At 39.2% G+C, this 26,311-nt stretch overlaps 1 protein-coding gene across 1 annotated transcript in view; it reads right to left on the bottom strand.

The window, feature by feature from the left end:
• RRP15 (ribosomal RNA processing 15 homolog) overlaps positions 1–25,529 on the bottom strand; it is a 51,741-nt gene extending 26,212 nt beyond the window's left edge. Inside the window, exons 1-4 of the mRNA XM_014849876.3 lie at positions 25,064–25,529; positions 11,696–11,964; positions 9,145–9,242; positions 6,523–6,724 (exon numbers count right to left, since the gene is read on the bottom strand). Coding sequence (XP_014705362.1) covers positions 6,523–6,724; positions 9,145–9,242; positions 11,696–11,964; positions 25,064–25,208 — 714 coding nt within the window. The 5' untranslated portion in view covers positions 25,209–25,529. The remainder of the gene's footprint in view (positions 1–6,522; positions 6,725–9,144; positions 9,243–11,695; positions 11,965–25,063) is intronic.
• Between the last annotated feature and the right edge of the window lie 782 nt (positions 25,530–26,311).

Below are 26,311 nucleotides of genomic sequence, written 5' to 3'. Positions count from 1 at the left end.
AGTATAGTAATTAGTGACTCAAATGTAATTTAATATACCAGTTTGACATCTTTTAAAATACTTATAAGTCTTTTCAAAATCTCTTTCCCTAGTAAATGATCTTTAAAAAGCAATCATACCTTTTTTGCCTCTACGGTAGGCTTTCTAACATATGGGTTCCCAAGTACTTTATTACAGAAATAACTACACACAATAAAATTAGGAAAGAAAAAGATAAAAAAATTCTAAGGGCAACAATATTATCCAAGTAGGCAGCATCAGAGGATTAAAAGTAATCTTGATAAACAGCTACCAATATGAAAGGCAGTCTGGAACATACAAAAAAAAATTTACTCCAATCTAGGCACCAAAAGCTTTGAAGATGATCATGGTTTTAAATGGAAGAAGCAGACTGTTAACAGTCGAAGCTGGAGCTCACAAAAATAAATATAAAAATATAAAATGAAATAAACCAAATGTTGGTGTGTAGTGCACAAATACATATTATCTTTAAAACAGAGTTACAGATCACGGATATACGACTTGTAAAGAAATGAATTAGTAATTCTGGTTATCGATCATATTAAAAAACAAAAGTCAACATACTGGACAAAATTTTTAAAAAGCCTAATTCTCTTTTTTTCTTTATTTTCTAGGCAATAATCCTAAGCACACACATGCCAGAACACACATCTAAACATCTAAAGATCCTCAAAGGAATAGAGATAATCACAAAGGTTGTTTCCAAAGAAGATGAGAACCCAGAGAAACAGAGGAGGTACATATATTCGCTTTAAGTGGACATTTTCGTCTTTATAATTTTAGGAAGTATGTTTATAAACAAGTATTTTTTAATAATTCACTTGAACACTTAAAAATTTACATTATCAAGTGTTTAAAGGCTTATTGTTTGTGAAATACTTTATAATCAATTTAAGACTACCAATAATTCCATCAAAGCATTAAGAAGCTATGATAAGATTACCTTTTTGCTTTTAAAATAAAAAGGAGGTCTTCCAATTAAACATCTGACATGCATCTATCTCCAATTGTTACAGAAAACCCACTAAAATTAAAATGAAGGTGTAAAAAGTATAAACAAACAAGGAAACAATACAGAAGAGAAAATAATAGTAGACCCAACATGACAACAAATTTTGGGGGAACGAAAACTGAAGAGAGTAGTGGTAACCAATTACAGAGAAGAAAAGGCTGACGCTTAGTGAGAAGCAGGGATCCATGCTCAGGAACTGGAGGCAATGGGGGGAGGTGGGGTATGATACAAACAGAGGACTGGCTGACAGTCCGTATGGGAAGGAGTTAGACTTCTAGGTCCCTCTCCCCTGCAGCTTATGGAGGCACATGACTGACCCTGACATGGACAGGTAGGTTAGTCCCTGAAGATATTAAAGCAGAGAGGTCTTGGACTCTGGAACACTGGTTAACACACCGAGCTTGTGTTGAGTAAGTCTACACACTGAAGGCTGGAGCCCCAAAGACTATTCCTACATTCTCCTCCAGGAATGTTGGCAGCAAGTTCTTATGCCATGTACAGGCAGTAGATTTTAGGATTCTTCTCTAGAAAAGATACAGGGTTACAGAAGAAACACGTACAGAAACCGACATTTGGATATTCCCCAACGAAAGAACCCACTCTACTCAATTATTCTACAGCTGAGCTCACCAACCAGCAAACTCGGGGATCACACTGAAACGTTCCATGAGCTCTCTAGCACTTTACTCTTAATTATGAATGGACAGCAAGGATCACCATGCACTTGAGGAAAGCCTCCAACTGGAAAGATTGAGGCCAAAAACACGGCAAAAAAGGGCTCAGAAGAGACTAAGACAATGCAGAGCAAAAGAAAAATTTAAAACACCTATAATTAATCCCTCAAAAAGAACAGATACTGCATTCATGAAGAATAGCATCACAAGAAAAGAACAAAAGAACAGAAAAGTTTTTCAAAATTCAAAACTATGAAATCATATATTTCTTTTCAATCAACATAAGGGCCAGAAATTAAAGAACTTTCCCTGAAAGGCATCAGAGATAAAAAGTTGGAGGAAAAAAGTTATGAAAATTAGAGGATCAATATAGAAGACCCAGCAACCAATTAAGAGAAATTCCTGAAAGAGAAAACAGAAAAAAAAAAAAAAAGACAAAAGTAATCAAAGACATTAAATCCAACCAACAAAACAACCTGTCTAGAAATGAGGAACACAAACTCTTACTGGACTGACAGCCCACCACGTGTCCAGCAAGGAAGGAAAAAGAGCCACCCCAGGGATCCCACTGAACAATTTTAGAACAGCAAGGATAGAGAAGATCCCAAAAGCTTCAAAGAGTAAAGAATCCAAAATCAAAATAGCACTGGATCTCTTACTGGCCAAAATAAAAAAAGGGAAGTTATAAGAAAACGGAGCAGTAACTCCAAATTTCTGAGGAAAAATATTTCCAACACGGACATCTACATTGTATTAGTTTCCTGTGGCTGCCGTAACAAATCACCACAAACTGAGGGGCTCAGAACAGCAGCAACTTATGTTCTCACAGTTTATGACCTGGGGAGGCCTCACTTCCTCTGGGGCCCTAGGGGAGAATCCCCTCTTCGTCTCATTCACCTTCCGGCAGCTGTCATCATTCTTTGACTTATGGCTGCATCTCTCCAACCTCTGCCTCTGTGCTCACTGCCTCCTCCGCTTTTGTCAAATCTCCCCTGTGGGTCTCTCATAAGATACTAGTCCTGGATTTAGGAGTCACCCAGATAATTCAGGATGATCGCCTCATCTCAAGGTCCTTAAATTAATTACATCCCCAAAGACCCTTTTTCCAAATAAGGTACTTTCACAAGTTCTGGAAATTAGGACATGGATTTACCATTTTGGAAGCCACATTCAACCTACTACATATATCCAGCTAACACATCAATAAAACATGAGGATACCCACACCCTTTCCCAGAAAACTACTGGGAAACGTGATCTCATCAAAATGAGGGAAAGCCAAGAGAAAATAAGACATTTAGTCCATGAATCTGAGGCTACTACAAAATGAAGAGGCAAAGGGAACTTCCAGGACAGTGATCAAGCAAAGTGACAAAAATCCCGTGCATATCAGGTAAAGAACAACCAGTCTAGGTTCTAGCAGGATGACCATGAAGACAATAGTATTGAGAAGTGTTCAACAGTTCTACTGAAGAGTGTAGGAAGACTGTGGTGCATATAAAACTAAGGAAATGAAAAAGAGGAGGCAACTGTTAAGTCCAGGAAAACAAAAACTATAATAAGTTGAAGAAAGAAAATGTTATCATGCATTACTTTGCCCCAGCAGCACAATGTTTACATTGAATACTGACTTAGTCAAAAACATTAATATACTATATTGGAAGGACAGAGTGTGGGAGGTGTGGAAGTGAAGGGAAGTTACTAATTCTTTATCTTTCATAAAAGATTATATCTCTTTTTTTTTTTTTTGAGGAAGATTAGCCCTGAGCTAACTACTGCCAGTCCTCCTCTTTTTGCTGAGGAAGGCTGGCCCTGAGCTAACATCGTGCCCATCTTCCTCTACTTTATATGTGGGATGCCTACCACAGCACGGCATGCCAAGCGGTGCCATGTCTGCAGCCGGGATCCGAACCGGCGAACCCCGGGCCGCCGAGGAGCGGAACGTGCGAACTTAACCGCTGTGCCACCGGGCCAGCCCCCAAAGATTATATCTAATATTGATAAAGAAATAGTATCAATATTATTTAAGATATAGAGGTGAATACTAGAAGATCTGAGAATTGAAAATGGTTACCTTGGGGGTGATGGGGCAACAAGTAGTAGAGACGGATGAGAAAGGACACTGATTATTTTATTTAGTCATAAGTTCACTTTTGAAAGTGTGTTCCTATTGTTCTGAAAATAAAATTTAAAAGTTTTAATGCAGAAAAAAGGAAAAGGTTCTGAGAAAAGTGACTTGTTTAGGGCCATAAGCCAGTTAAGAAACATCTGTCACAGTGTCTCAAAGTTTCTTATACCTTGCAGGAGTTTGGAAATTCTTGAAAAAGGGTTCTTAAAAATAAAGTTCCAAGTGATAAGAGTTCCCAAGGACACAAAAAAACAACCAACCAAAACCAAAACACACATACCACCAAAAGCGTTCCTAATGTATGCTGGCTATAATGGATCCAACCTCTATGTTATATTACTACAACTCTATCTTGCTTTTTGCTTAATATAAAACTACTGGCTCTTTTTTGTTTTTGAACATAAGACTTTAATGTCACCTTTACGAATAAAAAGTATAAAAGGGTAAAGGAATTGAAGACAACAAAGGCATGTCCAGATTGGTGTCCTGATAGATGGCTCCCAGGGAATCCAGTTTACATGTGAGTGGACTCTAATTAGCCTGTGTTCTGCATACCATTATGCTCAGGGAACGGACAGTGAGCAACTTCCATAAAAGCTCTTCTGACAGACTGCATGAGGCGGGAAGGACCAGCTATTAGGAAAAGGTGCAACAGCAATGGTGCTAGGACAAGGCAAAATACGAGAAACAGGAAAATCTTATTCTCTACTTAATTAACAACCTGCTTTATCCGGCTCATTTATGACTCATTTCTGAATAGTGTTTTGGCACGTCAAATCTATTCCCACCTTTGCCTTCCCTTCTTCTCTTCAACTGCCTTAAAAGTCCACCTGTTTTAAGTAACCTACATAGATTTACTGATCTATGTCCTAAATGAGCATTATCAGTTACTTTGAAATTCCCCCCACAAATAGGGATAGCCATTTAATTTACATTTTACTGCACCTATGTAACTGATGATAATATGGTCGACACATACTAACTTAGACTTTGTATGTTGTCATGTTAAGATTTTACTTGAAGTTATTTGCCTATCTGAATTGTAAGACTTTAAAAGATACAAGGATAGCACCTGGTAGAAACTGGTACTTAATAAATATTTTTGGTATTAATAACTGATCCAGTCACAAATATTATAGAACTTTTATAGTTATTCAGATACAAAATCAAGTACAATAAAAAGAAATAAGTTTGGTTGTTTTTCCATAAATATGCAATCAAAATGAAAACAAATATTTTCAAAAGAAAGAAATGTGTCGGGGGGTTGTTGGTGTGGGGTAAGTGGTTCTAGAAACAAATTACTTTTAGAGCAAAGCCACTTTGTTTTGAATCTCAAGCAATTTTCGACCTTGTCCCATATTAACACTATGCCTATGATCACTGAAGTAGAAAAAAAGAAAGTCAAGGGCAAATTGCAAACGGTAAGAAAGAAAATGCAATGGTGCCGTTAGAAAGAATCCTTCATATGCTTTCATAACTCATGAAGATAATAATCCCAAAGCAAAAACAAATGCTTCTACTAAAAGTTATTTTGAAACCAACATAAAAAAGAATAAAAAAAAGTCTTTCCTTTTCCATCTTCCCTCTAGCTCTTTCTCATCCAATGCTGCTGGATCTTTCTCCAATTCTTACAGCGAAATGTCACTAGTGAGAACACAGCAGGTCAGACTTTTTAAGTAAAAAGTATAAATCCGCAAACACAGCATTCATGTGTTTATAATTACTTCTGACAAGCACTGAAATAGCAGCACCAGTGAGCACCATTATTATATAAACATACAATTTGGACCCTTTGATATTCAAGACATGACAAAGATAAATAGCTTAGAAAGCTTTTGTCAAAATTAGGTAAAACGGCAACTTAATCAAGGAACTTGAAAATACTTCAACCCTAGGCTAGCATGAAATTCCTAAATGCTCTTCTTGCCAGGGTTTCAACTGTTTTCCCATAACACAAACAAAAAACTTATGACAAAAACTCTCATTTCCTGATTGAAGGACTTTTTGTTGGCAAAAGAAATGAAGCCATCATATAAAGCTATGTACTTTGCTTTATTTATTTATTTATTTTTAAAAACAGCCCTCTTGAGATCAGAGCACATTTCAGTACTTTCACCTGGTACATTAAAAAGGAAACTATTGGTGTCCACAGGCCAAAGGGCTGGGGAAGCAAAGTTATCACGCCCAAGACCGTGGAAGTATTTAATGGTCGTCATCTCCCAACAACCGAACATCACCAGGCTGCCTCAGTGTAAAGAGGACTTTCCACCATATTTCCCAAAGCAGTGATTTTTCTTATTTTAGAAGTTACACACCATCACAATTACCTCTGTGGGTAAAAGTCTCAAATTAAAGCTGTATCCCTCACAAAGACTTCTATTCTCCAAAATGAGTCAAGGGTCTAATTTGAGACAGAAGAGATATGGCTCTAACTCTAAAAAATTGACCTCAATCCATTGGTTCCTGAGTTCTAACAGCAGGGGTGTGTCATCTATAATTGGCAACTTCCATAACGAATAAATCATCATGAAACTTAGGAGTACAAACTTTTCAATTAGGCTGTGGGCATGCAGAAATTTTTTTTTTAAATCTGAAAAACCTACAATTCTATAGTGTGCTTTTCACCCCAAAACTCTTAAGTTTTAGAGCTAAAAGTCTGATGCACTGAATCCTATATAAAAGTCTTACCTGATTGGCTTTTGAGCTCTTTCCAGTTGAACTTTTCTCATTTGTATTTGCATCCATCCCTCTCAGAACGTTGATGAAATCTTTCTTGGAAACAGTTGATATCAACTTAGCACGCTTTCTAATAGAGCCTCCAGCTTCTTTCATCTTTTCATCCACGTTCTTTTGATGCTTCTGAACAGCATTAAATAATTGCACCACACCCCTATAGAATATAAAATGACCAGAACAACATAGTTAAATAACACTTACACTAGAATACAAGTTCAGAAAATAGGAACAATGTATTTTCACTGCTTAGGAAACAGGCAAGCATTTAATAGTCACCTAAAGGAAACAAGTTGAATGAATGGTTAGATACATCTGAAAAATGAACATACATTTCAATGAATAAATATAAATTTCTGAATAGAGAATAAATACATGTGAAATGATAAGTGATTTTTTTCAGCTTTGGTCTCTCTAAATCAACTTCTACGCCATTAGAACTAAGAGTTACTTTTAACACAAACATCTACTTCTCCAAATATAAGCATATAACGACTGAAGGCATTACAGTGTAATGGAAAGAGCACAGCCTGTACAATTAGCTAACCATATGACTCTAGGAAAGATTTTCTGGATCTCAATTTCATCTGTAAATGGGAAAAATAATACTCAAGTAGCTTAAAAAGCATTCAGCTATATTATCTGCAACTCCTATGATATAAAACTAATTTTAAAATCCTATCTTAAAAAATATTTAAAATACTTTGTTCTGCAGTTAAGTTCATTCAAAGAAGAATTCTGAAGATTAAGCCCTGTGGTATACATGGCAGTAGCCATGAGCCACATGTAGCTAGCGAGCACATGAAATATGGCTAGTCCAAACTGCAATCTGCTCCAAATCTAAAATACACACTCAATTTTGAAGACACAGTGTAAAAAAGAGAATTTTTAAATCTCATTAATAATTGTTTTATATTGATTACATGTTAACTAATAATTTCAATATGTTAGGTTAAATAAAATACATTATTGAAATTAATTTCACCTCTTTCTTTTTACTTTTTTCAATGTGGCTAGAAGAAAATTTTAAATTACATATGTGGACAGCACTGATTTAGACCATTAACATCCCTTCCAGCTCTAAAATTCTGTAATCTATTAATTTTCCTGTTACAATAAACACTGGGAGAGGCAATCTGCCATGAGCCCCGAGCATACCTGCACATTCTTGCTGGGTTCTTCAAGAAAGCAAGGCCCTGACTGCTCTTACCCAGGCCGTGTCTCAGGTTTGTGTTTGCAACACACAACCTTGAGGGATGAGGTAACGTCTCCTCCGAGACAAAGAGCAGGCTTATTACCATGCACCATAAAAGCGACAGATTCCCAAATACAGTGTTCCTCTCCTGTAACACAACCCACTGCACACACAGGCATCCATCTAGGACACCTGTGCTGCCCTCAGGGACAAAGGGAATCAGTGGGAATGTGAACCTCTGGCTACTGCTTTTGCCATGAGTAACAAAGTCCTTTGTCTCTGACCCAGAAGTCTCTTGTCTTCTGCTAGCATCCAAAAAACTTGAACAGACTAGCTCATTAGTTTTTTAAGAAGGGAAAAATGCCATACTCTTCACAGCAGGGCTGAGACCAAGGTGAGGGGAGTGAGGTGCCCAGGGAATAAAATTTAAGGAGGCGCCTACTCTCATGTGCCTTCCCTGCACTTTTCTAAGTTCTTTACACATATTAATTCATTTAATTCTTGGAGGAACCCTATAGGGTAGGGATAAAATTCTCCTGTTTCTACAGATAAATAAGCTGAGACAGAGAGAAGTTAAGCAGCACGCCCGGGATACTGAGCTAATTCAGCCAGTGCTGGGATGTGAACCTAGCAGTCTGGCTCTACTGCTCACACTCTGAACCACCATACCTCACTCTCTCACTGTACAACTCCCAGATGGATCAGAAAATGGCCAAAATAATGCAGGTAACTAGAAAATTAAAAGTAATTCCACTAAATAATTGCTATATTCTTTAAGCGTCAACTCAAACGTTGTCTCCTCTGTGAAGCCTTCCCCAACTCCCTGGACGATCTCCTGCTGTATGTTTCCAACACAGAGGATATGTGTCTATTCTCAAAGAGACTATAATTCCTACAGATGAGTAGGCAAGGACCACCCAGCAGCCATCAGATTCTCTCGAGCTTTGGACACAGAGGGCATCAAACAAATGTTTGGTGCCAATGATAAAAAATGCAGAGTAAAAAGCACGAAGCTGCTGTAATGTGCAATTTGTTATGACATAAATATAACTCAAGATAACAAAAATCATCATCTAGTGCCATAAATTTAGACAAGCATCCTAAGGGAAATGCAGTAAGAGGACTGATTCCACTGTTCTCCTAACTATAAAAACAAGATGATCTGAAACAAGTTCATACCAAATACACGCTTAGCACCTTATATTCTTGCCTCATGAGACCTGCAAAATCTTTGGTTGAATTCAGTATTAAACAGGCAGGCTTAGACATAAATCACTGAGCTCTGAGAAGGCAGAGCTTAAGAATCAAATCTAGTCAGAAATGGATCACTATCAAAGCTTTAGTATACTTATTTTTTTTAAAGGGCAAAAACAGTGTCTTACCTCGTTGCAATCCTCTGAAGATTTCTCTCTGTTTCTTTGTCTTTGACAACATCTGGCTTTACTCTGCACATCATTTCCCATTCCCGCTTCTTATCAAGCTGTGTTATAAATATTGTTATGTGAAAGAATATTAGGCATGTTTGAAAGTGCAGCATACTTTGATATGATATTCTGTGAAAGGACAAAGGTAATAAATCATTCTGGCTTAGTTTGTCATGGAGACCTTAAAAAGCACCCACAGTTGCAGGGGTTCAGCTCAGGGAGCCTGTGGTTAGCACTCAGTGTGTCATGTGAGAGGCACAGAGTGGGTTTTTGTCGGGCTCTCTGACAGCAGGGGCCTGGAGAGCTGCCAGCATCCTTAGCGAGGCAGGACAAGGGAGGGTGTGAGAGGATCTGCCAGCACCAGATCGTCAAAGCATCAGGAAGGCTCCAACGACTCTTTTTGGTAACCACAAGTTTAAACACTGTTTCTCTTTGTTTTCAGAAACTGACTTCCTCTACAGTCAGAATTATGAAGAACTTGTATCAGCTTTTCAAAGAATATCATCATATCCAGATTTATCCTATTTATGCAGTGACTATTTTTCTTTTCACAAAATCACTTAAATCCACTTCTCCTCTTACGGCACATCTGACCAATATCCTTGCCATACCTGGTGTATCAGTCACAAACTACTGCAAATTGATTCTCTGCTGTAATGCAAAGTAGAAGGGGAGCCAGGAAATAAGAAAATCCCATAGACAACATAATCTAATTCAAAGTTGTCTTCGACTAGTATCCTGGTTACAGGCATCTGATTTGATATACTGCTTCTCCAGGTGCCATTCTCAGGCCCACCTATCACCAAGTATCAAATATACTGAATATGATAAACTACCCACCAAGAAGCTGGTGAGCATCAAAACCAGCAATAAGAACCAGCGGAAAAAAGTCTCCACTTATCTCTTCCTTTTCTCCACTCAACTAATCTCTCATTTTGTATTAATAAAAATGTCTAATCACAGTAAAACCAAATTCCTGCTCTTGCTACAAAGAATTAGCCTGATGCCTTTCTAAAGGAATGGATTTTTCCCCAAATTACATAATGTATGTTAACTGTCATGATATTTACTATTAGATTATGCCAGAAATAAAAAATCTTATTTTCAAGCCTAAAATAGTCAATTCTTAATTATCTATAGTACCCAAGGGATAACAGGCATGTATAATCCCCAAATATTTTTTAATTTTGAAACATACTTTTAGACTTATGATTAGAAGTAAATACCCAATATTCTAGAAACTGATAGTATTTGACATTAAGAAATAATGATAATTTACAGACTCTACTCAGAAGTGTACACTAAGAACATCCGTAGCTACTGTGCCAAGTATCCGGTATCAACATGTGTTTTCATGCATTATGTGGACAGTGTCACCTCCAGCACATGAAGCTTTGACCTAGAGCAGAGTTAGAGATGCATTTCTCTTGGCTTCAAAATGGTGTTCTTACTCTCACTGGAAGATTGGGACTAAAGGTAATTAAGGATTCTGATATTTTTAAAGCCTCGTCTAGCTTTTGTCAGATAATAGATTCAAATTTTCAATTGAAAAGGTATCAGTAAGTTAGAGACAAAATTTATCTTAAATATAGTACAATGAGAATATTGAATTAATAATAGAGCATGTTGTTTCTAAAAGCAACACTTGAAAAGTTCCATCTCTACATAGCCTTTCACACAGAGCAACCGGCATCAGAACACAGAAAACATCCATCTTGAAACAAGGTAAAGGGGCTGATGAACTTAAAAGCAATATATGCCAATTCAAAACTGGTTTTCTTTCATTTTTACCTATAAAGTACCTCTTGGAAATGAGTACTTTCATGTTGTCAGTATGATAGTACAAAGTTATTTTTTTCACTGAAAAATAATACCTCAGTAACCATATATTTTAGACACAGAGCTACTTCAAGTACAAGGAATATAAAAACCTTATTACTATTTCTTTATCTTTATAACATGCAACAGCAAACTTAAGTCCAACTTTTGGCCTTTAATTATCAGACTGTATTAGTCTAACTTCTATCATCAGTGGTTTAACAAAAGATATAACGAATTCAAGTTAATCTAGCAGTGAAACAGTTGGTTCTCAGAAATAGAACCAACCCCTGACAATGACATCTTCACAGATTTATATAACAAAACAGGTTTTTAGCAAAAAGTAACTAACATGATTCTATTAGTTCAGAACCTAATCAAGTTAGATATGGACAGCCAAACTGAATTAAAAATTTAGATCCACGAGTCACTGCCTCATGTATAATTACCTGATTTTAAAAGGATAAATTTCCTTGGAGTTTACATTTCTATTGCTTTGCTTAGACAACTGAAAAGTGAACATGCTCAATGGAGTAATTTAGACTACATAACCTTGGTTATCCACCCCCACCTAAAAAGCAAGTTAAAAACTGGAATGTTAACTGGACAAACACTGCAAGGAACAATGTGGTACAGATAAGAACTAGACCAGACAAACAATCTAATCTACAAAACAACTGGTAGGACACACCTGTTTTCTTTTCTCTAGTCTCTCTTGCTTTAACTTTTCTTTTTCCTTTTCCAGCTCTTTGTTTTTGACCAGAATGGTGGGTTTACTTTTAGGAGTTTTTTTGTTAAGGATTTTAGCCATGGCATCTGCCCAGCCCACATTAGTCCCAGCACTAGCTTCTGCAGCATCTTCATTGTCACAGGGTTCAACTTCATCTTCATTGTCAGCGTCTATTGCTTCATCATCAGAAGAAAAGTGATCCTTTTCCAATCCACAGCTTCCTACAGAACCTAAGAGTAGGAAAAAAATTCAACTTTAATACCCAGGTAGAGGTGCTATGGCCATGGCCAGGCCCCAGGATCCTTCATAAAGCTAACAGTTCTCCACTTGTCTCGATTCTCAGAAGATGGGACCTTTCCAAGTCCCACAGCTAAAGCAATAGTGGAGCACAGGAGGACCCTCCCTCCTACTGCCATCAGCTCCCAGAGACCTGGCCCAGCCATGGTGACAGGGGAGGCCACAGTGGCTTCAGCACCCAGGACCCAGGCGGCAGAAACAAATCCAACAGCCCCTACCCTTACTGCTGCCAAGGTGCTGACATGGGGCCAGTGCACCGTATGCTCAAGTCCACGGGCCTTAATTGTGTTACTACTTAAAGAGACTAATGAAGATTATTTTAAACAAGCAACAAAAAGCTTCAATCTGTTAAGAAAATGTACAGTGTTTCCATGGTATAGAGAAATCAGAAAAACGTCTCTGAGGGATCTGGCCCAGATATTTAAAATTCTGAATTTCTGTGCAGAAAAATCTAAAAACCAGCCTCCTCTTACAAAATTTGCATACAACATTATAAAATTGGGTGTTCTAACATTTTGAAAAGTAATCTAATGAAGTAATATTGTACCCAAGATACTGAAGATTTAATTGCACTCCTGAGTGACTGAATAAAAATACCAGGTTGTGAGTTGAAGAGACAAAAGTATCTGTTAAATTTTATCATTCAAAACCACCAAAAAAGGCATACACATGCTACCAGCAAGCTGGTTCATCATAGAACATTCAAACAGCTGGGGTCAGAGGACTGGCAGAAACAAGAGTCCAGTCAATGGCCTTGCTTGAAAAGCAACTTGTTGAGAAGTTCTAGGTACTTAAAGTTTCGAGCGTTTCTCAACTTCTGAAGTTAACTGTATTTGAACAATGAGAGCACAAGCAGCCAGCGTAGTCTGTGTGCTTCTGTACAACCCAGAGCCTTCTGGAGAGCTTCTGTTTTGTTCTCAAAAACCTATGGAACTTAACAGGAAATACTTCAAAGGAGAAAATCACCCAACAGCTTAGTAACTTGGAATATTTCTTAATAAGGAGAAGAAGGGCTAACAAACAAGACTGAGAAGAAGTTACCCAGTCAGAAGAAAACTCATAGACCAACAACTGCCCCTTAGCAGTACAATCTTCGTGGAACAAATTAATTAAAATGAAATTTTAAATACTGACTTATTTGAAGAAGAAAAAAAAAGGCCTAGACATAAACAGGTTTCCTTCTGCTTCCTACTCAATTCAGTTCTGATGTCCTCCCATCCAGATCAGAAACTTCACTCCAACCTGCAGGGCTGAAAAGCCATCCACAGCCCAGGCACTGCACTCCAGGGAGTCTGCTCCCGGGCCATTGCCCCTCTGGAAGCTACACCTTGGAACCAGAACCTCTGCTTCCACCTCTGAGAAGTCTACTGACTGTTTCTTGTTGTTACTGCAAAAGTATCTATCTGTTCTTCAACTCCGAGCCCCTCTTTCATCTTTAAACTATTTCAACAAAATGTGCATATTTTGCTTTCAGCCTTTCAGCCTTTTTTTAAAAATATCAGCTTACTGCCAGGAGCAAAGTGAAAGGAACTGAATGTAGAGTCAGTTGTGATTCTCAGTGATCCTTTCTAATCTCTTGACTTTAAGGCACGAATTGAGAGAGAATTGCTGGAAAGACCTGACCTGTAGCTGGTCATTATAATACCTGCAATTTTGGTATTACTTTTGCATACTATCTTTATTTTTTAAGTGCTGAGAATTCAAGAAATAAAAAGGATGTAAAACTAAATATTTAATATATTTCAAAAGAAACTTCTAACAGTAGAAAACAGCAAATAAAAACATATAAAACATTTTATACATATATACATAAATGAACCTCAAGTATATGAATAAAAATGGAGTATCCTCAAAAAAGTAACAGAACATTACAGAAAATTAGAGTTAAAGAGAAAAAGCAAAATAATATTTTACATTTTGTTGTTGTTGCTAGGGGAGAGTCACTGTGAGCTAACATCTGTTGCCAATCTTTCTCATTTTTTTGCTTGAGGAAGATTAGCTCTGAGCTAACATCTGTACCAGTCTTCCTCTGCTTTATATGTGGTTTGCCGCCACGGTGTGGGTGATGAGTGGAGTAGGTCCACACCCAGGATCCAAACCCGCGAACCCGGGCCGCCAAAGTAGAACATGCCGAACTTAACCACTATGGCACAGGGCCCACCCCAACACTTTACGTGTTTAAAAAGCACAATCTTAAAACATAAAGTCTGTCAACAGTATCAAATAATATTGATAAGAGGAAGAAATCACTAACAATTGTACTGCCCTAATGTGCTGCGTATTTTCTTAACAAAGAGAAAGAATTTTTTTTAATAGAAATTCATTTGCCACATATTTAATTTGAAGCCTTCTCTGTATCCTGTATGCTGAGTAAATTTAATAACTCTAAGGACATATGCCTCTAGGCTTCAATGTACAAACACAGGTGATATGAGAACTATATTATTGCCCACAATATTTAAAGAAAGTATCTAAATTTTGCACAACAAAAGCTGATAGCATTCAGTTCAATTCAAAACCTATCATCAATTCAGTGAATCTGAGTGTCTACTATGTACCAGATTCCAGAGTCACACAATTTTTCCCCCAGAAGCCTCTCCTAGGACCAGTGTTCCCTGGAAAGTACATTGAGAAACAAAGTTTGGAGAATGTAGTTAGCTGAAAAGTAAATATATTAATATTACATGTTTTATTTCTCAGAATCAGTAGCACTGCACAGGTACTAAATAACAAAATACACAATTCTATGAAAAGTAAGCATTTATATAAATGTAAAGAGGCAAAATGGCTTAACAGTTCGTGGCAATGAAGAATATCTGGGGGAGGAAAAGCTGAAGTCTTCACAGCTCCTGGTAAAATGTCAAAACTACAACACTGACATCTAGTGTTTTGTCCTGATGAATTCACACACAAATTGCAGCAACTTTCACATTTTTCAGCTCCACTGTAAAGGCAGCCATAGGCTTTATGACTGTACAAGCCACTCCAATTCTCCTTTTCTAAACCTTGGCTATTTTTCCTTGGTGTGTTTCTTACCCAGCTTTACTACCATAACATTCATATCATGGACACACAATAAATCCATGAAAAGTTTCATAACAAGTTTATACAAGCTGCACTCACCCATCAACGAAAACAACAATTCCAGAACTCCCTAAAGCTGTAGTCTTTATTTTTATTATTTTCTTAATAAAATAAAGCTGTAGCTCAAAAGTTTTTAGTCAGGCATTCACTGCCAATGGAAATGATGTTGTTTTATATAAATTAAAAATGCCAGTGTATTGAGGTCTCCCAGCATACCATAAAACAGGATTTACTTCTAGGATACCAAAGATAATCACCATGCAAATCAGAAAGCAGATCTTAAAAATCTACTGTATCCTGGGGCTGGCCCCGTGGCCGAGTGGTTAAGTTCGCGCGCTCCGCTGCAGGCGGCCAGTGTTTCATTGGTTCGAATCCTGGGCGCAGACATGGCACTGCTCATCAAGCCACGCTGAGGCAGCATCCCACATGCCACAACTAGAAGGATCCACAACTAAAATATACAACTATGTACCGGGGGGCTTTGGGGAAAAAAAGGAAAAAATAAAATCTTTAAAAAAAAAAAAATTTACTGTATCCTACAAAGATGAGATTTTTAAATTTTTTTCATTTTTATTTTTGCTGAGGAAGACATGCCTTGAGCTAACATCTGTGCTAATCTTCCTCTATTTTGTATGTGGGTCGCTGCCAGAGCATGGCCACTGAGGAGTGGTGTAGGTCTGCACTGCCAAAGCAGAGAGCACTGGACTTAATCACTAGGACACAGGGCTGGCCCCAGGATGAGATTTTTTTGAACATTCCACTAGCTGATCTTTAACAGCAGAAGTTAAGTGGATATATCCAGGGGTTTAAGGGCACTAGATAAGTTGAAAAATTCCTTTTAAGTCCTGTGTGTTATCTTAAATATTAACTCTAATTTTGCATTCTATTTAAAAAATCTGGAAATTAAGGCAAGGCTACAAAGAATGCTGCTTATTGGAAGTAATAACTAAAGGTTATCGTAGAAACGTTCTACTATCAGAACTGCCCAGGAACCGCCAGCCACAAGAGCCAACTGAGTGCTTCACATGTGGCTACTACAATTGAAGAACTGAATGTTTAATTTTATTTAATTTTAACTACTTTAAATTTAAAAAGCCCTATGTGGCCAGGTGCTACCATACTGGACAGGGCAGCATGTGACCTTTGAGGGACTCAGAGAGACACAGGGGTTTCTCATCTCCTGTGCCTTTTCCCCAGACTTCCAGCTCCCTTTCAAACCTGGCATCTGTTCCCAACCCCACACCTGGTCAGCGCTTGCAGGAAAGGAAGCCGTTTTCCTCAGCCTTTGGAACTGAGATCCAGTTTTCAGAAGACTAACAGTCTCACAGTCCCTCAGTATTCATTGAGTACTCATGCATGATGAAGAAGGAAGGGAAAACGAAAATTCCACATCTAGGCTTCTTTCCCTGAAGAACTCAAATGTCTAGTAGGGTAAATAAGTCGGTTAACCAACTGCAAAATTTGGTTTTGCAATTTGTAAAGTTTGTAAGTGTTCTTCTAAAAGAAAAGCAATGAAGAAAGGGTGACTGTTACGGGGGTGCCTTTTACAAAGATGATATTCAAGTTGTTTCTTAAAGGGTAAGGCAAGAGATTGAATGACAAGAGAAGGAAGGAGGCCAAAGAAGTAAGATTCCACAACCCACCAGGTGAACAAAAAGAGGTGAGGGCACGAACACAGAATCCAGAAGCAAAAACACCTAACATCTGAGTTCATGCTCTGTATGAAAACTAAAATTCTAACTGTAATTATCATTATTATTGGCATTCCAGGCAGAAGAACCCAGCACGTCCAACGGCATGGTTAAAGAAGGTAAGATATCTATCAAAGGACCAGAAGTTCAGACTGGCTGAAACCGGAGATTTGAGGACTGGACGGTAAGTAAAACTGAGTATGAAAAAGCTGGGCTCGTTTATGATCCAAGAAACAAACTATACATTAACCCCCAAATTAACACCGAAATTAAAGCTAAGCAGCTTAAAAGTTCTGCACTGTGGGCGGGTGCTTCTGGTAAGAGCAAACTGCTCGTGTTTCTCTCTCGTAGCAGTCACCTTATGTCCTCACTTCTAAACATCTCTCCACTGGATGAAGAAGGCTGTTCTTTTAAAATACAAACACCATCTGGAGCATTAAGGCTATTGGTTAACCTTTAACTGACTTCATCCTTTTAGTATTTACTCTAAATCAAAGAGAACTCCTCATAAAACTTGACTGAGAGCAGCTAGTAGCGGTTAAGAGGAAGGACACAAAGTCAGACTGCCTGGATTCAACCTCAACTCCAGACACACATCTTTGTGACTTTTCTGAAGGTTTCCAAGTTCTATTAGGTTCCTCATCTATAAAAATGGCAATAAAATAGTATCTACTTCATTAGGGTTTTGTGATAATTAAATGAGATAATATATAAAAAGTTCTTTTTTTTTTTGAGGAAGATTTGCCCTGAGCTAACTACTGCCAATCCTCCGCTTTTTGCTGAGGAAGACTGGCCCTGAGCTAACATCCGTGCCCATCTTCCTCTACTTTATATGTGGGACGCCTACCACAGCATCGCTTCTGCCAAGGGGTGCCATGTCCGCACCCGGGATCCGAATCAGCGAACCCCGGGCTGCCGAGAAGCCAAACGTGCGCACTTAACCACTGCACCACCGGGCCTGCACCTAAAACGTTCTTAAAAGAGTGTCTAGCCCATAGTAAACATTTAAGCGTCGATTACACACCACACACACATACACACACACACACATACGTGTGCACACACATGCAGACACACACAATGAGAATTTGAACGTGGTTGTGGAGGAAGGGAAAGGAAGAAGGAAGAAACACCTCTGGTGGCTGGAATCTGCAAGACATGCAACGTGTAGAATGGGAAGCTTTAGACGACCAGCCGCTTACAGCACAGAGGTTAAGAGCCCAGATTATACAATCAGACAGACTTGGCCTTATGTCCTGATTCCACTACTTTCTAACAGGTGATCTTGGGCAACTTACCTAACCCCTCTGTGTCTCAGTTTGTTTTTAGTAAAATGGGGATAAAAATAGTACCTACCTCACTGGGTTGTTATGACAATTAAATGAGATAACACATGAAAAGCACTTAGCCACAGACCTGGTACATAGTAGGCAGGAAATAAATGACAGTCACTAACCAGAGGACAGACAACAATACCGAGAACCTGGAAGACAGAGCAGGAGGGAATCCCAAAAGCTTAAAAAAGGATGCCAAAAAGAGGGGCAAAATGAATTTTACTTCCACTATAATTCTACCGATGGTGTTAGTTCTAATCTATGACCCATTCATCACAAGCAAGTGACCTCTGACTCTATTTCAGAAGTGGTCAATGTCTCTGTCCTACAACTTTTCAAAGTACTCTAAAATAATGACAATACTAACTAGCTAACAGGTATGCAGAGCTAGGCACTATTTTAAACACTTTTTATGCACTATCATTTAATCCTCACAATACTCTGTGAGCAGCTTTTTATTCACAGGAGATGATTCTGAAGCTTAGAGAAGGCAAAAACATGCCCCCAGTCACAAAGTTAATGGCATAGGAGGTAGAGATGATTGACTTATAAGGCACAACAAAGCTTTGAATCAAAGATTCAACTCACCTAACATGTACTGAACTAACACAGAAAATATTCATTCACTAGTTTAATAAAGCTTGAATTAAAAAGGAATTCTATCTAACCTCCATTAACCAGAACAGCCATTCCTCACCCCCATCCTCATTCTGCCTAGTTATTCAGAGCTCTATGCAACCACTGCTCCCCATTCCAGTTGTAAATCATCTGTTCTGCTCACGCCACATGATCTTTCCTGCCAATTATTACTAAACATAGAATATTCAAAATTGATGCTTTAAGACTTTTTAAAAGGCATTTACCTTAGGAAAAAATGCAGCCATCCTAGGTTTCCATAAAAATAACCAAACGTAAAATGAAAGTGCTACCATGGGACAAACTGTCAGATGTGATTACATGAGCTATCTGGGCAAGCCAAAGCAGATAACGCCTGGAAGAAGTCTGTTTCCTGAGTCTGTCCTATAAATTGCTAAACCACTCAAGTATAACTATGATATACTTCATTTCTTAGGCATGTTCCTTTGCTATTTTAAGTAACTTAAAAGATGAACGAGGCTATAAGCTACAGTTTGATGAAAAGCACATTTATCTGCTAGGTTATTATATCTTAAATATGGCTTTGTAGTTTATCAAAAATGAGCAGATAGCTCCTAGGACCTTCTAAACTGGATTGTTATCAAGTCTTGTGTTCGAAGTATATGGCTATTTTTCATACATGTGACCGGAACAACTGAGAAAACATGACATTACCATTCCTCCCGACTAGTTTATAGGCATATAGGCACATTCTGGGAAGGAGGGGTCAATCACATCAGGGCACTGGAGAATCACCAAGGCTTTTTTCACTTAAGTTGATTTACTGACTACAGAAGCTTTTTTTTTTTAAGACCACAAACTTAAGAACCCAGTTAGCATTGTGCCTAATCCTCCAACAACGCATCAATTCAGCAAATCTGAGTAGTTCAATGATAACTCCAAGGTAGAGGTTATCACGCTCCTCTTTATCATACTTGACACCATCAACCACTGGTTTTATTTTTCCACCTGAGTTGATTTACTGACTAGAGAGGCTGCAATTGCCTGTGGGTTTTTTAAGACTGCAAACTTAAGAGCCAAGTATACATTGTGTCTAAGTCTTCAACAAGGTATCGATTCGATAAATCTGAGCAGTTCAAGGCAAACTCAGGTAGGGGCGTCATCCTCCCCATTATAATGCGTGATACTTCTCTATCACTTAAAATGCTGACTGAAGGATTGTACCTTCCACGTATCTCTGATCTGTGATCACTTGCATTTCACTATGACCAAATTTCAAATCCTACTGAAGACTATTACAATTTACCAAAAATGCAGTTGGAATCATTTTGCTATCCTTCAAGTTCACATTATGTACAAGTCCTGTTAATTTTACCCTCAACGATATCTGGTACATGAGAAGAGTGTAAAAATCACGTTAAGAGATGTTTGCAATTTATTCAATAAATAAATGGATACTGAATAGCACACCATGCATCAGGCTGTATGCTAAATTCTGATACGGCTGTCACCAAAACTTACAAGGGCTCTCCTCACAGAATGAGGACACTTCTGCAAAGTCTGACAAAGGATACTTAAAAGTTTTACACTCATAAAAGCATAATTTTCAATCTTTCTTACACAATGTTTTGAAAGAAATTAAAGCCAGAAGATGAAAAATAAAGTTCAAACAACACTTGGGTTATATCTGTGTATTTTCTATGAAATTTAAGTAGCATCTTGCTAAAGCAAGTTGCTTTCAAATATTAGTACGATAAGGCACATCCCTATCAATTTTTATGATCCAATTAAAGTTCAAAGATAAGTCTCTGATTCAGTTCCCTGATAAAATGAACTGGTACACTTTAATAATAAGCCTATAATTTGCACACTGATTCCTCATGTGTCTGAAGCCAAATTCAATCTTCTGCCTTTACAGTTTCTCAGTATACAGCATCTGAACACTTTTGATAGCTTAATAGTTCTGCCAAGGCCACATGCACACAAATAATATGAACTAGAAAAGCTGTTTCCTTGGGTCACCTTCCCAGAAATATCTGACTTCATGAGAGGAAAACAGCAATTTCTTTTATTAAGCAGCAAATCCTGAGTTAAACCAAAGGAGAATATGCCATCTTATAACCAAAAACCTACATTACTGAATTTATTAAATAAAACACTGTTTATTATTTATCTCTATAGCAGAGATACAGTGTAAATCCCAACAGACAAAGTGGATGGGGACAAGTAAGTTGAGATCTAAAGAATACAGAAAAGCTGGTTAAGAGAGAGTGAAGATAAAAGGAGTGTGCTGTAGAGGAGCACAAGCCCAGCTGGGAGCAGAGAGCATGCACTGTGTTCAGGTGAGACGTGCAAGAAGGCTACGACACTAGCAAGCTGAGGGATGACAAGATGTGAGCACTGAGGAGCAAGCAGCTGTCAGATCCTGGAGGGTGGGTATGCAAACCGTAACTAGTTCATAATGACACAATCCATCCCTGTTATCTGTAGGTTCCATATTTGGGAAATGAAATTACGAATTCAGTTTTGCAAATGTTAATGTGTCTATGGAACAACTAAGCACAGACAATCAATAGCTGTCAAAATCATTACTATTCATCCTGAATTTTATCACAAATACATGATTAAATAGCTAGATTATGGAGTAAGCCGGGCAGAATAAGAGACAACATCCTGTATCTATGGATTTATCAGTTTTCCACTGGGAGGCCTCATGGTGTAACGGCAACTATCGCCAAGCCTCCATTTCTTCATCTGTAAAATAGAAAGGCCATCGGCTACCTTGCAGAGTTACCAAAGGAAATTCTACCCTCTTTTCTGGAAAACGATCCAGTTTACAAACATCACTCTTATCAAAGGCTGGAAGGTTTATTTGGCAGCAAAGAGATGGGACTAGCCATTTTGTTAGATGAGAAAAGATGTCATGATCATTAACACTAATATTTATGAGCAGGGACCGTGTGCCAAACATGACATGCTTTACGTACGTGACTCATTTCATCATCACAACAATCCTGAGGTAGACATTATTATAACCTCCATTTCATACATGATGAAACTGACGCAGGTATTAGTAAAAGACCAGCCCAAAGTCACTCTGAAAGGCAGTGCAAACACAGGTGCCTCTTATACAACTGAGCAGAAGTGGGAATTTCTTTCCAGAGATAATACGTGGATTTTAGGAGAAAAGAAGGAAGGAAGGGTGGGAGAAGAGAGGAAGGAAGGAAGGAAGACTCCAGCTATAAACAGCAGGAGTGCTATGAAAATCTGATCACAAAAATTTACCTTAGTAATGGAACCTTCTAGAATGGAAGTAAAATTTGTTTCAATGCCAAGGTTTCCTCATTCCCAATCCTTTCTTCAGATTCTAAGGCCCTGCCCTTTTACTTTTTGGAGAGCTTTTTTTGATCACCTATGTCCTCCTGGTTCCTCAACAAAATCAGAGCAGTGGTGAAGACTACAGACTTTAGAGCCAAATTTCAATAATGGTTGTGTCATTTATCAACTTGTTTATCAACTTATTGGAGTGAGCAAGTTATAACCTCTCTGTGCCTCAGGTTCTTACAAGCAAAATGAGGATAACAATAGTATCCATCTCATAGGGTTATTGTCAGAATTAATTGAAGTGGTATGTTTAAGGAGCTTAGGACAGTACCTAGTAAAGCTCGAAAAATATAGCCATTATTATTATCATCTAATTCTTCTAACAGCATAGTATGCCCAAAATTTATGGTGCTACATATTTATTTGGAAGTTGGTTTTTTGGAAAATTGAATGCTTTTCTTCTGAAAAACTTTTCAAGGGGGGTCCTTCCCTCTGTCTTCACTGTCCTATCCTAGAGCAAGCCCTAACAGAATTTCACAGTTGCCTACTAACTGCTCTGGCATTCTATGGCAGTCACCATACAGCTAGCAGTGATATTTACAAACATGTGTCACTCTCTTATTCAAAAGTTCTCAACAGCTCCCTACTGCCTACAAATAGAGAGTCCAATCTCCTTCATATGGCATACAAGGTCCTTTACAATCTGGCTTTACCCTCTGTTCCCGGTTTCACACCTAGTAACTTCTCTGAATAGCTAGAGCCATAACAGACAATTAATTTTGTCCTGACTAGCCCGTGCATTTTAAGAGACTGTGTGCCACTGTATGTCCTTTTCCTTATGTCTGAGAAAACTGTCTTCTCCACCTTCCACCTCTAGGCTTAGAAAACGATTCATCCTTCTAAGGCCTAGATGAAACACCACCTTACTCATTTATTCAACAAGAAAAGTTACTTAATACCAAAATGCACAAGGAAGCCTCTATGAAAATAAAGACAAGACATAGTTCTAGCATTTAGGGAACTTATATCTATAAGGAGAGAGGTTAAAATAAAATAATAACATAGTATGCTATGAGTAATACATATAAGATACAAGGAAGCAATGCCTAGGCTGGGTTCTATAGGATATGGATTTCTCTGTCTCCATCCTTATCATTTTTAATTGGACCACCATAGTGATAACTATCTTTATAATTGCCCCTTAATAATTCTCAATACATTGTATTACAGTCCTGTGTTTAATACCTATCTCCCATAAGACTGTAATTCTAGAGCAGGAAATTATTCATCCTTTGTATCCTCAACACCTAGAGGGTGACCAAAAGATAACAGAAAACAGCAATTGTGCCTTCAACTGACTTGGATAGTTAGGTTTCCATGTTAGCCAAAATCCTTCTTAAACCATAATGTAAGCAAACTGTAATAGCAAGAGAATCTTAGAACCTAATCAGTGTTTACAACAAGGCATTGAGAAGCCAGAACAGTTCTAACTTGGAATTATCCAGTACTTGAATAGAGAAATCTAATTTTCACCTAAATGTGAGAGCAGTCCCGATATTTTGCTCCAAATGTAATAGTGTTTCTTTCTCTGACAACCCCACATGAACTAAGCAGAGGTTCTAATTACTGCTCAATAAAGTTTGTTTTCCTTAACTCCTTTGCCAGGGGATGAGGGCTCATTACCTAGGGACTGCAATAGCATATGACAGTTTCCTCTTCTTGGTCCCAGAAGTTCAGGTTTATTCACTCACTCACTATCTCTGAAGAATCCACTATGTAACAGGCGCTGTTGATACAGCAGTCTCTTCTCTTACAGAACTTACATTTCAGCTTGAGAGACACGCAGCAAATATATAATATGTCAGACGGTTTGGGATATGCTGAGAAAAATAAAGGAGGGTAACAAGCCAAAAAGTGAAGGCAGGAAGGCAAGGAGAAAAGAAGTGGTGGCACATTAGATAGGGTGGTCAGGGACAAGTCTCACCGATAAGGCATTGTGCCAGAGATTGAAGAAAGGGAGGGAAAGAGAGCCATGCAAGCATTTGAAAAGTATTCTAGGCAGTGAAGCCAACAAGCGCAGGAACCCTGGTGTGGGAGCATATTTGATGTGTTAAATAAACCAGAAGAATATCAAGGTGGCTTGATTACTGTTAGTAGTTAGTGAAGGGCATAGTGGGAGATGATGAGAGAAAATGATCTGACCTAGATGACACAGGCTAAGGATTTGGAATGTTATTCTGAGATGGGAAGCCACTGGATCATCTTGAGCAAACAACTGACATGATCTGAAATACATCATAAAAGAAGAGCTCTGGCTGTTAGAAAACTCTCGCTAGTACAAAGGAGCAACAACTGGGCAGTAGAAGATTGGGGGTCGTGTGCAACTCCCGGAAACCTAAGAAGCTAAAGCCAAGAATGATGCTAAAGAGGAGCGGCACGGACACCTCATGGTTCAAGGCCTCAAACTATATCCTTCCTTCCTTTCAATAGCAGGTCTCTCTGAGACAGAGAGAGAGTTATCAACTGCTACTTTTATTTATTCTACTTTAACCACCTACTCTTCTTGTATTACTATCTGGTCTGTAACTCCCAGCATGTGGACGCGCGTTCTGCACAAGAAAAGTCAAGTATACCATCCGTCTTCCTCTGACCTCTTTTGGCCTATGCCAGTCTTGTCATTCCAAATACCCCCCTTCCTTTTGCCCTTTGCTACTGCAGGCTGCTTCTTGTTGCTGCAAGCAGCAGCAGTTTCATCCGTTTTAATTCATAACAGTGATGCTGAAAACGTCTAGTAAAAGAAGGTGCAAGCTTAAACAGCTGACAGCATCCTTTCCCGGAACACCGCTTCCTCAAGCCTTCCCATGGGACCAAAGCCACCCCTTCGACGGCCCGCGGAGATACAACTCGGGCGGCCGACAGCCAACCAACCCGCATCCCCTGCTTCCCGCAAACTCGGCCCGGCCTCTCCTTCGAGCAGCCAAAGCTCAGCCCTGGGACGTTACCTCCACTGTCGGCAGCACCTTTGTCCTCATCTTCCAGCTCCGAGGCTACAGCCTTGGCTACCATTTTCATCCTCTTCTTCTTCTTCAGGGAATTCTTCAGCTTTTTCCCCGCACTCACACGTGAGTCCTGAACGGCCGCCGCCATGTTTCCTCGCCGGAAGTGTCGCGGTGAGTTGCGTCCGGCGGTAACGAAAGGACCTTCGGCCTCGAGTTCCGGGAACGCAAGGGTCCGGGGCGGGGCCTTCTATCCCGGAGTTCCGTGGCTGGAGCCTCAGAATGTGGATTGGAGAGAGGTCCAGACGGCCGGTGACTTTAGTGAAATCCTCACCAGTCAAAAACACCAGTGAGTGTACGTTCTCAGGCGACTCCTCTGCCAGCTCGCCGTTGTCCTGGTCCGCCGCCCCACTCTGGTCCCAACCCTGTCCGGTCCACTTTCATCTCCTCCCCGCGGCCGCTCCCCTTATCTGCTGCCTTATTTAATGTTGGTTTAGGATGTTCCAGAAATGTCCCTTCAGTGCCCACCGAATACTCTAGGACATCGGAAGCGAGGAAAATGCATTCGGGGTCGATAATTAGAGTATGAGAATATCATCCCCTCTCCCCCCAATCACCACCAGCAAAGACTCACAATCCAACACGCCAGATCTTTCTTAAAACTTTATCAGATAATCTCCCTCTGACTAACTCTTTGAGTGGCTTCTAATTGCAAACTGGATAGCATCTCGCCTTCTTCCTCTTGGTCCCAGGATCCAGCCCCACCTTCTCCCTCCCACCCGCGCGGTGCAGAGCGAGGGTGCAAAACCTTTGCTCTCGGCGACAGCCTCCTGCCTCCCTCTCGGGGCCAGCTTCTCCCCGAGGTCAGCCTCTGCCACCTGCTTTCGCGGCACTGCGTTCCCTTGAAGCAGCTACCTCAATCTGCTTCTGTTTCCACCCCCACCGCGAACCTCCCCACCAACCCCACCCGCCAACTTGACAGTAGGGAGCAAGCTTCGTTCACCATTCTACCTCCAAGGCTAGCAACAGGGCTGGCCTGTAGTGGGAGATCAAAAAGTACTTTTGGAAGGCATGAATGAATGAAGGACAGAATACAACTATTCACAAGGTTGACGAGTCAGACAGTTAATGTAACGAACCCCTTACATCATGTTCTATAGGCAGGGAGTATTCTAACGGCTTTCCTTAAGCTTAGCGTTTTCTTGAATGAGCGCTTCCTGGTTTTTAATACCCACAATTTCTAAAGCAGTTCAA

Source organism: Equus asinus, chromosome 30 (genome assembly GCF_041296235.1).
Source record: "Equus asinus isolate D_3611 breed Donkey chromosome 30, EquAss-T2T_v2, whole genome shotgun sequence".
Taxonomy (NCBI): domain Eukaryota; kingdom Metazoa; phylum Chordata; class Mammalia; order Perissodactyla; family Equidae; genus Equus; species Equus asinus.
Note: the sequence above shows the minus strand (reverse complement) of the source record. Positions and strands in the feature narration are given on the sequence as shown.